Below are 16,253 nucleotides of genomic sequence, written 5' to 3'. Positions count from 1 at the left end.
TTTGTGGATTGCAGTTGCTCTGCACAGCATCAAGGAACAAAGTCCTGCTCTTCTTTGGATGTAAATCTAAATAATAACAAATACAGAATATAGTTTTACTGTATGTTAAAGCTTAATTATTTTATTTTTCTTGTTCTTCTTTTTTTTTGATTCAGCAGTAATTTTCACACATTTTAAGTTTATGCTGAGAATGTACCCTTGGTTGGGCTGAGAACCCCAAATATGCTGCGGTGCATTTATTTACCTTCAAGTTACAGCTTTTTGGCAGTAACAGACACTATTAAGTTGTTCTGTTGTATCTTGCTGCCATCCTATGTGCCTAGTACCCAGACTGGGAGTAAACACCAAACTGGGGATTCCTATCAGGGTATTTCTTAAGCTTTTTTGTTGACTCTTACAATGGAAATCTTAAGTTTCCATTCTACCTCCTTTATAAATGAGAACTATTTTATTTATTTTTACATCAGAAGCTGTACAAAATGTGACATCTCTATTTTCTGTCATTTTCCACAATATATGCTTGAAAAAGAAATCTTCATACCAAAAATTAATTTAAAGATCCTAAGGAGCTGATAGGGTCACTGTCATGGAAATCCACAAACTTTTATCTTTATTTTAATATTGTAAATGTAAAATTAAATGTAAATGTTAAAATTAATTTTACATTATTAACTCTGACATTTCTGTTGTGCTATTTCAAATGCAATTGCCATCCTTCCCTGTGATCTTCACCAAATTTTTGGTGTGTTCAAGTTCCATTTTTTTTGGTGTCCTGGGAGAAACAGCCAAATAATCTTTGTCTTTTGTTTTGTCTTTTTGTATAAAAGGTTAATACTATTTTTTGTGTCTTTTCTCCCCCTTTGATAATACAGATATAAATTAATTGGAACAAAGGATAGTATTAGATAAGCAAAGTAATTCAGTTTATTCTCTGTTCCAGATGGAATCAGTGTCAGTGGACTCCCACTCTCCAGTCCTTTCCGGCAGGTTGTCAAGCCAAGAGTGGAGACCAAACCTCTTAATCCCCAAGAAAGCAGCAAAGTTGGTGATTTCAGTCACGTCAAGGTAAGGGAATGACATCAGAATAAGTAAATCCTGTGGTTTTTCACTGTACTGTGCTATGGTTTGTTGTGGGATTAAAAAACAAAGGTTTCCTTGTCTCATAAATATTTCCCTTTGGTTTCCTTTAGCACAGCTTGATGTTCTGTGTTTGCATTGTTATATTAGAGCCAACAAACAAGGAAGATGAAGAAAGATCAGGCTAACAGTGGAAAGTGCAGAGTTGGTTATCACTGTGGTGTACTGGGGGAGCTGTCAGCTCACCTCATGGTGCTTTCTCATGCTATTTACTCTGTAGGAAGGTGCTTCTCTATGAACTCTTGGCTTTCTTGCAGTGAGGTTTTTTTTAGTGGTGTGCATAAAGTAATAAAACAGAATAGTTGAGAGAGTCAAAGGAAAAGTAAATAAAAGTAGCAGGGTGGAAGAACAGTTGTGTAGGTGGAAGCTGCACTTTGCTTACCAAGAGTCTGCCCTGGACAAAGCTTCTCTTTGGTTTTTTGTGGCAGATCTTACCTGTTGAAGGTGTAAAGTTGTTTTGAGTATGAAATAAGTTTAGCTTCATAATAACCAGATTTGAAGAAGATATAATTTAAGATGAAAATAAGAAAAAATATGTAAAAATATTTTGTAAAAATGTGGACTGCAGCACTTCATTGGTCTCTTCCCAAGCTTTGGTGAATGTTGTGTTGTGTGCAGTATTTGATACATTCCCTCCACGGATCCGTGTTCTGCATCAGCTCATCCCATCAGGAATTAGAGCAAGTGTTGTACAGTGCAATATTTGGCCTCGCATGTGTTTGGCTGGGAAGCAAACACAGGCTCTGCTTTTCTCAGTGACTTGCTTTGCCTGTGAATTTGCTTCCTTCACAGTGAGAATATTCACAATTCTATCTGAGCAAGAAACAGGTGAAACTGTTAATTTGTAAGTGTGTTTCTTTTGGACCATTAGCACTGCTAATTCATCATCAATTGATTCTGCAGCACAGAAAACATGACTGCAGCATAGGAAAGGTGTTAAAAAATTACTAAAGCCTTTGTATTTAATGACATAGCAATGTGTTTCCTAATTGTTTATAAATCAGTATGACTGAGGAAATAATTTGCTATTTAAGTGAATAAAATGTCCAGCATTAATTTTTAAGTTCAGAACTTTGTGTAGAGTGTCTGACCTGTAGACACCTCTGAGTCATGGCAGCAAGGGGAGTGTTACTTCAACATAGGATTAAAAACCTAGAAATGCAGAACTTTGCACCAAATACATGAAGAAAAAACCATTTTGGTACACTTTTTGCTTGTCAATCAGTTGTCCTGGCAACCAAGAACCTGCAGGTTCCCAATGATCTGTGTGATAATATTACAACGATGTTGGAGGGCTGTGAAGCAGAAACTTGGTTTTTAACAGTGTACAGCAAAACAGTGTGATGGGAAGGCACATGCTGGATCCTATTGCCAGGTTTATGGGATGAATTTTGATTTAATTGGTATTTTGTGATGGAAGAACCATTCAGATGATCAAAACTACGTTGAGTAGAGAATACACATTCCAACAGCATCAAAGGGTTCTTTGCTGAGTAAATGTCTCTGTGTCCTGAGCCTGCTGTGTATGACTGCTGTACAGAATCTGTAGTGTGCCTGGAGTTTGTCCCAGTAATACTACTATAAACTACTATAAACCAGTAATTTGATCTGCTTGGATTAAAAATGCCTATGGAGCTCAAAACTGTTTAGAGCTATCTTAGAAATGTTTTTTGATTCACTGGACTATCCGCATAAGTCTCTGTATACATGGAGAGACATAGAGGGTAGTGGGCAAATGACCAGAAAAAATTACCTGTTGTAACTGAGGAGATGCATTTGCCTGTTCAGGTGACTGCATTACCTCTGACTGGTGGTCATTCTGTGATAACAAGGTTTATCCAGCTTTGTACATGCACTCTTTCTCTGTAATACACGTTATTTCTACTTGTGACTTCTCTCTGTTTTGGCACTGCTCTTTAGTAGGAAGCAGCATAAGAACCACCAGTAGCTTAAAATGAAAGCGAGATAAGTTCCAAACCATAGCATCAGGGAGTTACTGTAAACAATCCAGTCAATTAAGCATTTAGAGATACAATTAGAATGTGCTGTGGTCCAGTTTTCTTGGCTGAGTTTTGAGGAATTTGCTGTGGTTTTGGATTTGACTCTCTCTGTTTTAGGCTGAGTGTCTTTGAGTACATGAATTATGTTTATTGTCAAATGCTTTTGCTCAGACATCACTGTCTGAAATGAAACAAGCTGGGATCTTCACACGAGAGATGATCCCAGGTTCCCTTTGATACTGAGTCTCAAAATATTTGGTATTTATGAATCTTTTTGAGTTCCCTAGAACCTCGTTGAAAGATCCTTGGGTTTCTCTCTGTGGCAGCAGAACCATTTTGTGGGCTGTTGGTTTGTCCCTCACGGTGCAGTTCGGGATGAGTGCTGGGTTACATTTGGTTGATAGTTGTGCCAATTAGAGTGGTTTGACAAGGACTAATGTAAGAAGCAAGTGGGAGTTTTTAAGTTAAGAAGCAAGATGGATCTTAAACAATTTGTATGTGTGGTGAAAACACTCTGCTGTCACTTTATTCATGATTTAACAATAGGTGTCTGATGTGAATATTCAGGAGTAATGGTTATTTTTCAATCCTGCATGCTGTGCATAAGCTCATCTTCAAATAAAAGTGAATATCTGCAAATGAAAGTGAATGTAAATCAATGTTTCTCATATTGCTGATTCTGAAATGTCCTTGTTCAGATATTTATAAGCCTCATACTTAAACCTTCCCTCCCTACTTGTTTGCCTTACAATTTTTGTGCTTCAGTCTTGGATATTGCAGTCAAGCTTCTCTGCAATCTCCGTTTCCAATTTTGCTGCAGGCTCTCTCCTAATAAACCGGTCACTGGCTTCTGGAAATGACTGTTACAATGAGCTCATAAATTCAGTGTAAAAATTGCTTTATGACCTCATCATAAAGCTTGCTTATACCCTCAAGCTGAATAGGATCTCACAGTGTAATATTATGTTCAGATACTCTTTTCTGCTGTTCAGTGCTGGGTAGTTGTGCTGAGCCATGTCTAAACTCCTTGGTTGGTCTAGGGTATATCTGCATGAAAGGATGAGTTACCCTGCTTCTCTCTGCATTGCTGTGGTGATACTAGTGTGCAAATGTCAGTTTGGAGGCTGAATCTGTTACTTTTTGAGTAACACTGCAGTATGTTTAGAGATAATAAACAATTCTGTGTCTTAATGCAAAAGCTGCAGTGAGAAATTTAACCAGATGTCATAATCTCTCAGCAAATACATTGTCAGTTTTAACCTAGGGAATTCTGCACTGCTTTTCATGCTTGGAAGCTGAGATTATGTGGTGTAGTCTAGTTCTTGTCAGTGATGGAAGAAACACGCTGGCACTTCACTCCATATTCCAAATGGACTTGAGCTTTAGAGATCCATCTGACCTGAATGAAAAGTTGAAATGGAGAATTCTTTTAGCTGGGTCATGAAAACTTTGAAAGCATATTGTGAGTTTTTTAAAACCTTGGTTTAAGCTGTTAAAGACACCCAGTGCTTGCCGGCCAGTTGCTTGGCAGACAGGGCTGGTTTATAATTTATAAGGGATTTGGCTGACTTCTTTATTTGTTTTGAGACTTGTTTGTTCAGGAGAATTTCCCTCAGCATCCTGAATGTGAGCTGTAACTCTGGAGGTTCAGCTGCAGAAGCTGGAGAGATTTAAGGACTCTCATAAAACTGCTCTGTTCCTGCACTATCAGTAAATGGTAGGAAGTGTTAAAATACAGTATGTAGAGCTAATTTAATTTAACACACTGTCTTAATGTATCTTTTCTGATTTAGTCAGCAGTGTATTAAGATGAGATACAGGCCTTAATTGGATTTTTTCCTATTCAGTTCTCAGGCTTTACTCTTCTATTTGAAAGTGTGCTGCTAATAGGGATAAACTTTATATTGTTGATACTTCAAGCTCTAACTCCTTTTACTCATAAGCCTTACATCTATTCTAAATTTTAAGCCCTTAAACAGAACAAGTGGGATTTTTCTGTTGTTTAATTTTTAAAAAATTTTGGGTGCTGCTGAAGTTAGTGTGGATGTTGAATCTATAGAATACAACTGAAATTTAGATTCCTTTTCATTGAATAAATGTGAATATAGGAATGAGATCTTAGGCACAAATATATAGCCCAGTTTAGATGTTCTACTTCCACACTGTCCTAACTTGGAATTCAGTACTATGATTGTAAATTTCATGGCCCTGAGTTCTCCCTCAGTATTAAACATGTCAAGTCTTATGCTTCTATCTCTTGTTTCCCTAATAACTTTCAAGATGGTAGAAGAGAAGATAAAAAGTAAACAAAGCTCTTTTACTTCCAAATCTGATTTTTATCAAAATAATGCATACATTATTTTTTATAATTGACATTTGTGATATGAGTGCCAGAAAGCCACTCACATTTCCTGAAGCCTGCTCAAATTGGAGCCATGAGCCACATCAACCTTTGCCTGGTCAGCAAAGTGTTTATTCTTGCCTTCCTGGCCAAGAATTGTAGTTTTCTTTGAGATAAAGTGGATTATAAAAATAGAGCCATTCTGCAAAAACAAGGGAGAGATGATTTTTGGCAGTTGGTACCTGTCTGGCAAAATTTGATAATGATCTGGATCTAGATGAAAGCTGGCAATTTTTGAGCTTTTCTGGGTCTAAATGCTTTCAACTTTCCTTCCCTGACCAGTTCAGCATTGCTTACCTTCCCTTGGGTTCTATAAATAGTTGAATATTCCACACAATTTCTGCTCACCAGTCCTCTTCCTCTCTTCTTTTGTGAATTGTTCCGCCAAGAAAGGAACAGGCTGTTGTGCCCTAGAGAGGGCTGTAATTCAGAACACTAAGAAAATGTTTTACTAAAGCTATTCTTTAGAGCCAGAGGTGGAAAAACTCTTACTACCCCTTGGGTTTGGATAAATTCAATTCATTCAGCTTGTCTGGTATTTTATATTCAATATTACCATAGTAGTATCTGCAATTTCAATGCAATATGTTTTAGAACTTGCTATTTCTCCCATTTTATTTGACATGAAAGAAGAATTAAAAATTTTATAAAGTCCTAATAGAAAATTTTGGATAGATTTGCTACCTGCCTGTCAAAAGCACTGTTTCTGTGGACTTTCTTCATTGTCACTCGGAAAACAAGTGATGATACCCTGCTTGTACCCAAACCAGTCTCTCATCAGGAGCAGCTGCAGGTGCAATCTCCTGTATAAACCACACTTCACCTCTCTTTCTTGTCTAAAGATGAACAAAGAAAAATTGAAGTTGAGACCAACACAATAAACAGAGCTTATGTGAACAGCTGGAGGTGGTCACATCCATAATGACATTATGATGAGAAAGCAAAACTTAATACTGAGGTTGGCTTTTGTAGGAGGGTGTTGGCTGTATAGAAAGTGAGGGGAGAAAAGGAGGGGAAGTTGCCTGGGTTAGAATAATGGAGAAATAGTATAGATGGGCTCATGGGAAGACCTGCTGAGCTGGAAACTTGAAGCAGAGGGAGGGTTGGAACAAACATCTGGAACAGGGTGGTGAAAGTTGTCAGCTCTGTCAGAAATTTTAAGAATAATTAGAAATGGAGATGTTTTCTGAATTCTCTGCTTGCATTGGATGATAAATTTCCTCACAATGTTCTTCCAGAGGTCAAAGAGCCCTTGCAGCCTGGAGCTCTCAGAATGTAACCTGCTATGTGCCCCGTGGTCAGGTGTCACAAATTCCAAATCCCCTTGGGGTTTTAAACATTAATTTTGCACTTGCAAGTTCTTGCATGTTTAGTTTTCCTCTTTTAATGAGAACAGATGAGGTAGGTCAGGCACGGGGTTTGGATCAAAGACCACTCTTTATTTTAGGTGCCTTATTTACTTGTTTCTTACCTGTGTACATTTACACTGTTCATGTTATAGATCCAGACATTTGCTGCTGAAGTTGGTTTCAGCCTCATGCTGCATTTTTGCTTAAATATTGCTCATCCTGCAAATGATAATATCTTCTTGCCAAATGTTCAATGGAACTTTTTTGAAATTCCCTAAATTTTGCTGATTTAATAATTTTCTATGGTGTTTTACCCACAAAACTCAGTGCATTGACAAGTAATGAAGAATGGCTTTACTGCAGGCTGTGATAAACACTGTGCCATAGGTTTTTCTCTGCATTTGAGAATAACTAAATCAGCAAGCAAGTTCAGTTTCTTAATATTTCAAGTAACTTTTTTTGTTGAAGTGTTTTCAATTCCTCAGTCACAGAGGCAGATCATAGTAAGGGTTGGAGTTTTGTTCTGATTTTTGGGCAACTGGCCAAAGGAGATAAAGAGCATCTTGATTAAAAAAAAGTAGAATCTTTAGACTGCGAATGTTCTGCGTAGCTAGAAGTGGCATTTTTAATAGCTGCCTTCTCTGGGAGTATGAGAAAGAGAATGAAGTTTAGTTATTTATCACTGTGGGGACTTCAGAAGAGTAGGTCAAATGTGGTAGTTTTGCTCAGAAGAAATGGGAAGTGCAGAATGTGATGGCTGTAATTGATGCCAAGGCATTTTTGAAAGGGCACCTCAGACTCTGCTTTACCAACTTTGTTTCACTGAAGGAAACGACAGGATAATCATCACAGCAAGCTCCACATTTGCTGTTTATGGGTAAACCAGGCTTTAAATGTCACAGCTTGCAAGTTTGTAGTAAGATGGTCTGGAAGAGGGATTTCTTAAGAGAATTTCAGTTTATTTATGAGTGTGTTTAAAGCTTTTTGATTTAGTACTAAGAAGGATGATGTGCTAAATTTATCATTGATCAGTCAGAGGCTGACTCTTTGTTAGGGGGAATAGACAAGATTGAGTTCAAAATACTTAAATTTCCAAGCAATGAAAATTATCTAAAATTATCAAAAGTAGAGGAGAGGAAATTCTTTGTAAGACAAAGAGGAAAAAACTCTGAGACTTAAATAAATTCAGCTTTTAATACTGTTTTAGATAAAACAGATCCAGCTCATTTTTGTTGTTCATTTTATGAAATTGGCTTCTCTGTGTTGTCATTAAATTGCTGATCTTGCTGTATATTGCAGTGACTGATGATGTGAGAGAGGGAAAAGCAGGTGATGAAAAAAATATGATGTGAAGAGGGAAGGTGTAGGAATTTGAGGATGTTGATCAAATAGAGTGTAATTTCTTAGATGTTTCTCTGTGATTCATTTAGACCTGATTTTCTGTAGGTGTAATCTTAGAGTAAATTAAATTCCTTATGTTCTTGAGTTTAAATAGAATAAAAATCTTGTTCTCTGGTAGTAGAAGATAAAAAGTACTGTGAACATTACATTGGGAAATTGATCCTTTGTGCTGGTGCATGTTGTTTTTGTGTGTAGTATTTTCTGTACCACTTAGAGGTGTGTAGTTTGATGATGTATTGGTATAAATATTAGTGCTAAGTGACTCAGATGTGCTTCAGCTGTCTGTAGCCATTAAATACAGTGAGCATAATACATCACACTTTGAAGATTGGTGAGAGTGGAGAACTCAGAATGACTTCCTAATTTTAAACCTGGGGCTTTTAGAACATGATTGGTTTAGCTGAAATAGGTCTGAGAAGAGAAAAAGGCAAATGACAAGAAGCAATTAAAATATATATTTTGTAATAAAGTTAATCTGTGGAGCAAGGAAGCTTCTGGATTGCTTCATGGCAGTAACTCATGTGTCTAAATTTTATCCAGTTTACTTTCAGCTAGGTTATATCTTTGTATCAAATGCCCAGGAAGGTGAGCAGTGCATGTCAGTAACTTTCTTGAGTAATTCCATGAAATTCCACTCAGTTTTGGTTAGACACTGTGCAAATGCAAGTAATAGACAATTTTATTACTACTGATGCTGACAGTCCAGAACAAGGAATAAATTACTTGCCCAAGATCACACAAGATGTACAGTTGGGAGTATTGTCAAAATAACCGCCAAATGCTCCAGCCCATGATGAGAGTGAGAAACAGGTAATGTAATCTTCTTTCTTAAGAATATAAAAAAATCATCTAACATCCTGCATTCTTTACTGCTGGAGAAATTCAACATTAGGTTTTCTTTGCCTAGAACCTTGATCTTTTACCAAAAGCCATTTCTAGATTTTGCCCCTTGCATGGTGCTTGTTCCCAATGGGCAGCTGTCTGTATCTTTTTAGTTCTTCCATGTTACTCTTCATTTTTTTTCTACCTCTTGTTGGTCAGTGCAGTGCTGTGGGCAATCCAAATCCTCTCCCTGTGTTTATCTGCTTGCTTAGTAATCACCTGTAGACTACAGGTGCTCCAGGCTAGAATAATAAGGGGAATAGCTACAAATGGAGAGCAAATGAGTTGAATTATAAAAAAGATGGAATATTATCCAGATGCTGGGAATCTATTCTTGTAGCCTTGGTGGAAAACTTCCTACTGATGATCCATCTAATCTGATTGTCATAAATTTACCTCTGAGCTTCTAGCCAAGAACTCTGAGCTGAAACAGGCATTTTTGGAAGTTAGCCAATTTTATGGAAACATTTCAGTGGCAGAAAACTTTCTACGTCCTTGCAGCAGTTCCTGTAATGGTGAAATAGCCATGCCTTTCAAAAGTGCATTTTACCATTACCTCTAATTTGTCTTACCTTCAATTTCCACCACTGGGTTTTAAAGCAAATAAAGGGCCTTCTGCCCTAGGTACCTTTTTTCTCTACTTATTTTAAATGAGATAATGTGGGACCAATTATTTTTAGAATTTTATTCAGAACTTTTGTATATGACAGAAATGTCAAATTCCGAAGGAAGGAGGACACTGCTTTTCCTTCACTGTTATACAGCTCAGTGATGATTGCCCCCAAAGTGCTGGTTTTGCTCTTGAAGCTGTATCTCTGTAAAGTTTTAAAGTTTTATGAACTATAACGAACATTTTTTTTTATGTTTCATTTTTGAAACTGACCTTTCAGGTTTCCTTTGTGGTGGTACTGTCATGCAACTATAATGCATAACTTCACCATGACAATTTTTCTATCACAAAAGAAGTAAAATAATTTGAATTGTAACTGCTCTTTGTACTTGGTATCCAAGTGTGGGTTATGATCTCCCAGTCTGGATGGAATGGAGCTGAAATGGTGGGTGATCGTTAGATTTTTAACTGAAAAATTATTAAAAGTAGAAACAATTTCATTATCATGGTCTATACCACTTACTTCAGCGAATATTCCTGGGACTGATTGTTATTCATATTAAGAGAGGTAAGTTGAGGAAAAGAAAAAGCTGTCCCCAAATTTGAGCGGTTATAACTATACTGTATAACTGTATTTCACTAATAACTTTGAAGAATAACTTTGACTATAATTTCTGTGAAGTAAAAATACTCAAACCCCCCACAAAATCCAAACAATTCAATCCTCAGATGTTTGTGTAGTGGCAGCTTTGCTCACCTCACCTCCTTTGTGAAAGCCACTTGCTTTAAAAGGTCCCTGATGGAAAAGGTAACACAATGAGCCTGTGGACATTCTCTCTTTATTTACTATATACAGGGGACCTTGTTTCCCCCTGGATTGCAGACTTTATGACATAACTGTGTGCAAAACAAGATGTTTTCTGCACTGTGCAGTGCCAGGCTAAGTCCTGCTGAGCTGTGTGTTCATTACACCAGGCTCTCCCAATTGTGCGTTGAATCTCCCAAGGAACAGGAAGGCATAAATAGGGGTCTCTATATTCCAGGAGCAAACATCTAGGGAATACTGGCTGAAAGTGAAAGGGAGGAGGAATCCAGATTAACTTAATCAACTTAATAATTTTGCATTGAGAAAAAAACACATTCTGCATTCTGGACAAAATTCATAGATGTTTCTCTAATGCCATTATCATAATATCCAGCTTACTCCAGTGAGTGTATTCCTCATTATTATGAAAATAATACCAGCAGGAATCTCAAATATCTCTGCTTGCCCATAACTTCTGATTGCTGCTGTCCAGTGACAGGAGAAATGGCCCAGAGCAGTTCTGGTACCTGCAGTGTCTCCCAGGCACAGGGAAACATAAGGAAGAGCAAGGGCTGTGTCATTGATTTTCCTCCTCTGTAACACTGACTTGTTTCTACCTTTGTCTAGAAATGTTTTCATTAATAAGTAATAACAAGCTCTTTGAAGCTGTTCTGCCCTTTTTTTCCCCCCTTTTTGTTTATGTCTCTTCTCATCTCTCATAGTATTTTCTACTCACTGTTGCTTTGCCATGTACAAAATCCTGGCTGGCTTTTTCAGGAATTTTGCCATCTGTTGAGTACCTTGTACCAGCCTAATGTGTGAAAGTCAGTAAGGCTCAGCTCATGCTCTCTTTTCCTCATTTGTTCAGCTCACAGACTTGCATCTTACTCAGAGAGAGAATCAAACTATGACCATCAGGCGTTTTAAGGATATGTAGAAGAGCATCAAATGGGGACAGAAGTCCATCTGTGATTCTGATGTAGTACATTTTCATTTTGCATTTTGATTTTTACCTTCCTTCCTCAGAGCAACAAAATCTCCCCATTTCAAAATACTCACAGTGTATATTAGGAAAAATTTCTTCACTGAAAGAGTGGTTAAGCATTGGAAGGGGCTGCCCAGGGAGGTGGTGGAGTCACCATCCCCAGAAGTGTTCAAAAAACAACTGGATGTGGCATTTTGTGGTGCTGTTTAGTGGACATGGTGATATTTGGTCAAAGGTTGGACTTGATCTTGGATTGATAATTCTGTGATTCTTATCTGGCTTGTGTCCCTGCAAAAAAGAACTAAAAAGTAAAAACTTTGTGCAGTTGTCTCAATGAATGAAGGTTTAATTGCCTTCAGAAGAGTTACACAGTCTTTCTGTGTATCTCGGGAAAGAGGAAGCTGCTTGGCCACTGCTCCCTGTGCTTTCCCAACAGAAAGTCTGAATTTTACAGAAGTGGAACTTGCTTTTGGACACCAAAACCTTCAGGTTACAGGATTAGGAAAACAACGGAAAAAGTCCTTTGTAAACTTAGTCTCTGAGACAAGAAAAGCTTTTTCTTTTGAAGGAGTTGAAAAGAAAAATTCAGAATGCAGCCAGCGAAGTGAGGAGCTGTTCATCCTTTGTGCTCAAATGGTTAAAATCTCCAGAACAGTGAAACACTTCATTAAAATTTTGTCATCCAGGCTGAAGTGTTGGCCTTGGACTAACCTAAACAAATGTGCTGGATTGGCTCCGGAGCAGCGTGGAGTGCTACATCTCAGCACAGTTTCTCAGCTTCTCTAACATCTTTTCTTTTCCCCCTCTTTTTTTTTTCCCCTTTGCTGCATTCCTATGAAGGAAGGTACAGATTATTTTAGTCATTTAGTTCCCGTGTTTTAAAAAGATATTCCTTTCCATTTGCATGGTTACCTGTTTGGAGTTGTGGTGGGCGTTTTATTTTTTGGACCCTTAAAAATAAGCGTTGAATTTTAGCTCATCATCACCCAGGATAAACCGAAATTTTCCATACTTCTCTGTCTGCATGACCAGCTCGTTGGTTTACATTTTCCTGCTGTTTTATGAATTGGGAAAATCTTAAAGAATAGCAGCAGGTTTGAAACAGTGTTTTCCATGTTATGCTCTGTGTATAGAGGTTTGTCTATGGGTTTTGTTCAGGATCTATTTGATTTGAAAGCAATTAAATGAAAAATAGACACTACAGGTTTAGAGTTTCTCTGCAGCATTTAATACTCGGGGAGTAGGTTTGGATCTGGAGTGGCTGCTCTGAAGTGATGGAGAAGATTAAGTGTGGATTTTCATTATTTCAGTTTTTAATCTAAGCACCAGGTTCTGAGCTTTTTCTAGGGAATTCTAAATTTAATGGAATATGGATCAAATCAAGCCTACAGTTAAATGAATTTTTAGGTGAAGAGATGGTGAATATCTGTATGTCTCTTTTTCTGTAATACATTCTTTATATCTCTAAATACTTTTTTTTTTTTATTATTATTTTTTTTTTAATTAAGAGACAGAGTGACCAAAATTGCCAAGACAGGAAGAATAAGAAAGGCTTTTCTGGTTATTGTCACACAAATCTGGCTACAGCTGAGGTTTTTCTCCATATTTGACTCCAGGGCACACACAGTTCCTAATCTGAGTAATGCTTTATCTGTGACGAGGCAAAGATACAGCTTTTTTGTGAACTAACAGTATGAGGATGATGCTTCTCATCTCCTCTTTGTATTCAGTTCAGGATGTGGTTTCCTGGGTGCTTATCCTTGCTTTAGCTCAGTAACAATCAGTGGGAATAACTAAGGCTGCAAAGAAAATAAACAGGAAAAAACTGAAATCTGACTATTACTTGCCTTTTCCTTTGTGTTCTGTGATAACGTCCAAGTTCTTTAAAATACTTCTGTGATTGCTTCTGGTTTCTTTTTTTTAGTTTTATTTTTTTTCCTCGTCTCAGGAATTTCCCTAATTGCCTGCCAGTGTCACTTCTTCAGGTCTTTCTATCTGCTTATGATCATATAATTTATTAAAAATTGCTTTCCTGCATCTTTAATGAATATTCAGAGCACAGAGTGAAAACAAATCTATGACATCCTAGAAGGAATTAAGATTTTTTTCTGCAGCTAGAGGTTTTAAGCAGTAGTATAAACAAAACTATATAGCTGCAAATAAACAGAAGGGAATTGTCAACATTCCCCTTCTTGATTGCGTCGCTTCCCTTGCTTCCTTCTGGGAAGGTTTTTACTTCTCCTTTACTTTTTCACTTGGGGACTTAGAAGAACAAATTAAGGCTCTGAAACTTCTATAGCTCTGTATGGCTGCTGTGCTAACAATGTGCTGTTAAAAATGTCAGCAGTGTCCCCATCCCCATGGGTGGCTCTGCCCATCCGTGTCACCAGGACCTCTCAAGGCTGGATCTTGCTGGAATCGTTCTTGGAAATGTAGGGATGCACCTGTTCTGAAATTAATTCAAGAGGACATTTCAGTGTTGTGGCAGTCTTGGCAAGTGTTAAATGTGTTAATCCATATGTCCCACCAAAACGTGTGTGCTATTTGGATAAAATTCAGTTTAAATTATCGCAGCATCCCAGCAACTTCTGGTTTTTTTTTTCCTTTTCCTTCTTGGCTTTTTTTTTTTTTTAAACTGGAATCTGAACCTTCTTTTAAAGAAATCTGATTGAAAGTTAAGCCTTTTGCCACCGTAATGAAGCTTCCCCACATTTCCTCATAGAGAGTTTAATTTTAAATATGTTTTTATTTTCCATTAATACACAGTTTAAGGTGAAGCTGAGTTAAAAAATAATTAGTGACTGCTAGAGAATGCATGTGTAAATGAACTCATCTTTCTCTCAGTCAAGGTATCCATGACTGAGAGAGTTCATGCAATTTACAAAAATAAAATCTTACAGGATACCTAAATTCCCAGTGATTTGTAACTTGGAGGTTGCCTGTTCTACAAGCAACTCATGATTAGATTTTGAAGAGAGGAAATTTCAATTTCTGTTGGAAATTGAAAAGATTTGCTGCCTACATGGAATTGGACCTTATTTAAGTTAAGAAATTGAAGCAAAATCTTAGCAGGAATTCCTAATATGAATTTAGTATTTCAAGAATGGAATTTAGACATGGTCTAAATATGATTCCTTCTTATTAATTTAATACCACAAGGTGGATAGTACTGTGAATGGTAAACTTATGTCATAAATACATGCAAATGTTTCATCTGGATGATTTGTTCACACTCTGTTGAAAGTAGTTTATTTTCATATCCCACATATCAGAGTGTGTGTTTTAAATAAAATGGCTTTTGTGTGTGTGTGTATTGGAGGTTTGTACCATGAAATGATGGGGAAAACTCCAGAAATAACAGAAAGAGAGATCTTTTTCAGCAGACACATTTATGTTTCTATTGAAAGTACTTGATCTGTTGGGTTTTGAATAACGTTAATGGAAAAGACTGAAATTACCAGTTTTAAGGCCTTTATGAGTTTCTACATTTCTAAGACTTAAAAAAGCTGAAGAATATAATGCACTAAACCAATCTGGGAATAGTCAGACTGCATAATATGGAAAAGTGTTCAGAAAGATAATTTTTCTTAGATTCCATTACATGAAAGAATTGAAATAGCTCCTATTTAGTGCCCAACCCTGTAAGCCCAAGTAGTTTACACTTTGTGATACCCCTTTGTGATTCCCCTCAGTTACTCAAATGTTTGAAGATCTGTAATATAAAAATGCAACAACAGAGTTTGCAGAAAGAAAACCACAAAGCAAGCAAGGCTTTGTGAGTACACAGGAGATAAATTTGAGTGAGTACAAATGTTTACGTGTGGAGCAGAGAGATTTGGAGCTGCTTATTTTTAAGGAATATTAATGAAGGCTACCTGGCTACTAAGCTGAGATGGGTGCTTGATGTAGCCTTCATGTTCTCTTGTTGTGTCCCATCTTTTTTTTCATATAATTCCATGCTGTATTCCCTGGAAAATTGTACGACTTTCATTAAATATTTGTATCGGTGCTTTTAGTGTTCTAATCTGTGGCTCAGGTTTTGAGCTGCATAAGCTACAAGTTACTTGAAAACTGCAAGATAAAATTAATTCATTCAGCATTACGAAACACAATTTAAAGTGATTAATGCCAGTTAAGATAGTATATAAACATGGAGATTTAAAAAAAGAGAACGATAACTTCAGCAGTATGAAAAACAATTTTGAACTGATTAATGCCAGTTAAAATTGTATACAAGTAGGTAGATTTAAAAAAAGAAAAATAGAACTTGCTTTTATAAATGAAAGTGAAGATATTTCAGTCTTACTTGATTTATATTTAGAAAAAAAAATACCGTGACTGTTCTACCGCTTTCAGCTGTCATTTTTGCCAGTTCTTAATTTACTTCTTTCCAAACAAGTTTACAAATTTCTTCATTTAAAATGGAAAGTTGACTGCTGCTGTTTCTGTTTAACACATGCTTGAAAATGTGCTACTTTTGAAGATGCTTCTTTAGGTGAAAGCTGAAGTCAAGCATTTGAGCTTGTTTACTTTCAGAAATCTGTTTCAATTGCTGCCTGACAGTGTTCCTGTTTGGTTTTAACTTGAAAATGGAATTAAAAACAACCACCATTATTTGTTTAATATGAATGTGGGGCTGTTTTATTTCCACTGAGTAAGAGATTGCACGCAGTTTTATACATG

At 36.9% G+C, this 16,253-nt stretch overlaps 1 protein-coding gene across 5 annotated transcripts in view; it reads left to right on the top strand.

Annotated features, from left to right (window-relative positions):
- The window catches only part of TRAPPC9 (trafficking protein particle complex subunit 9), a 459,459-nt gene that overhangs the window by 82,474 nt on the left and 360,732 nt on the right, over positions 1–16,253 (top strand). For all 5 annotated transcript variants that reach the window (XM_069005535.1, XM_069005533.1, XM_069005534.1 and 2 more), the window contains one exon: positions 941–1,065. In XM_069005535.1, the coding sequence (XP_068861636.1) occupies positions 941–1,065 (125 nt within the window). The remainder of the gene's footprint in view (positions 1–940; positions 1,066–16,253) is intronic.

This window comes from Aphelocoma coerulescens, chromosome 2 (genome assembly GCF_041296385.1).
Source record: "Aphelocoma coerulescens isolate FSJ_1873_10779 chromosome 2, UR_Acoe_1.0, whole genome shotgun sequence".
In the NCBI taxonomy this organism is placed as follows: Eukaryota; Metazoa; Chordata; class Aves; order Passeriformes; family Corvidae; genus Aphelocoma; species Aphelocoma coerulescens.
The sequence above is the reverse complement of the archived record's forward strand: the minus strand, read 5'-3'. Positions and strand labels throughout refer to the sequence as shown.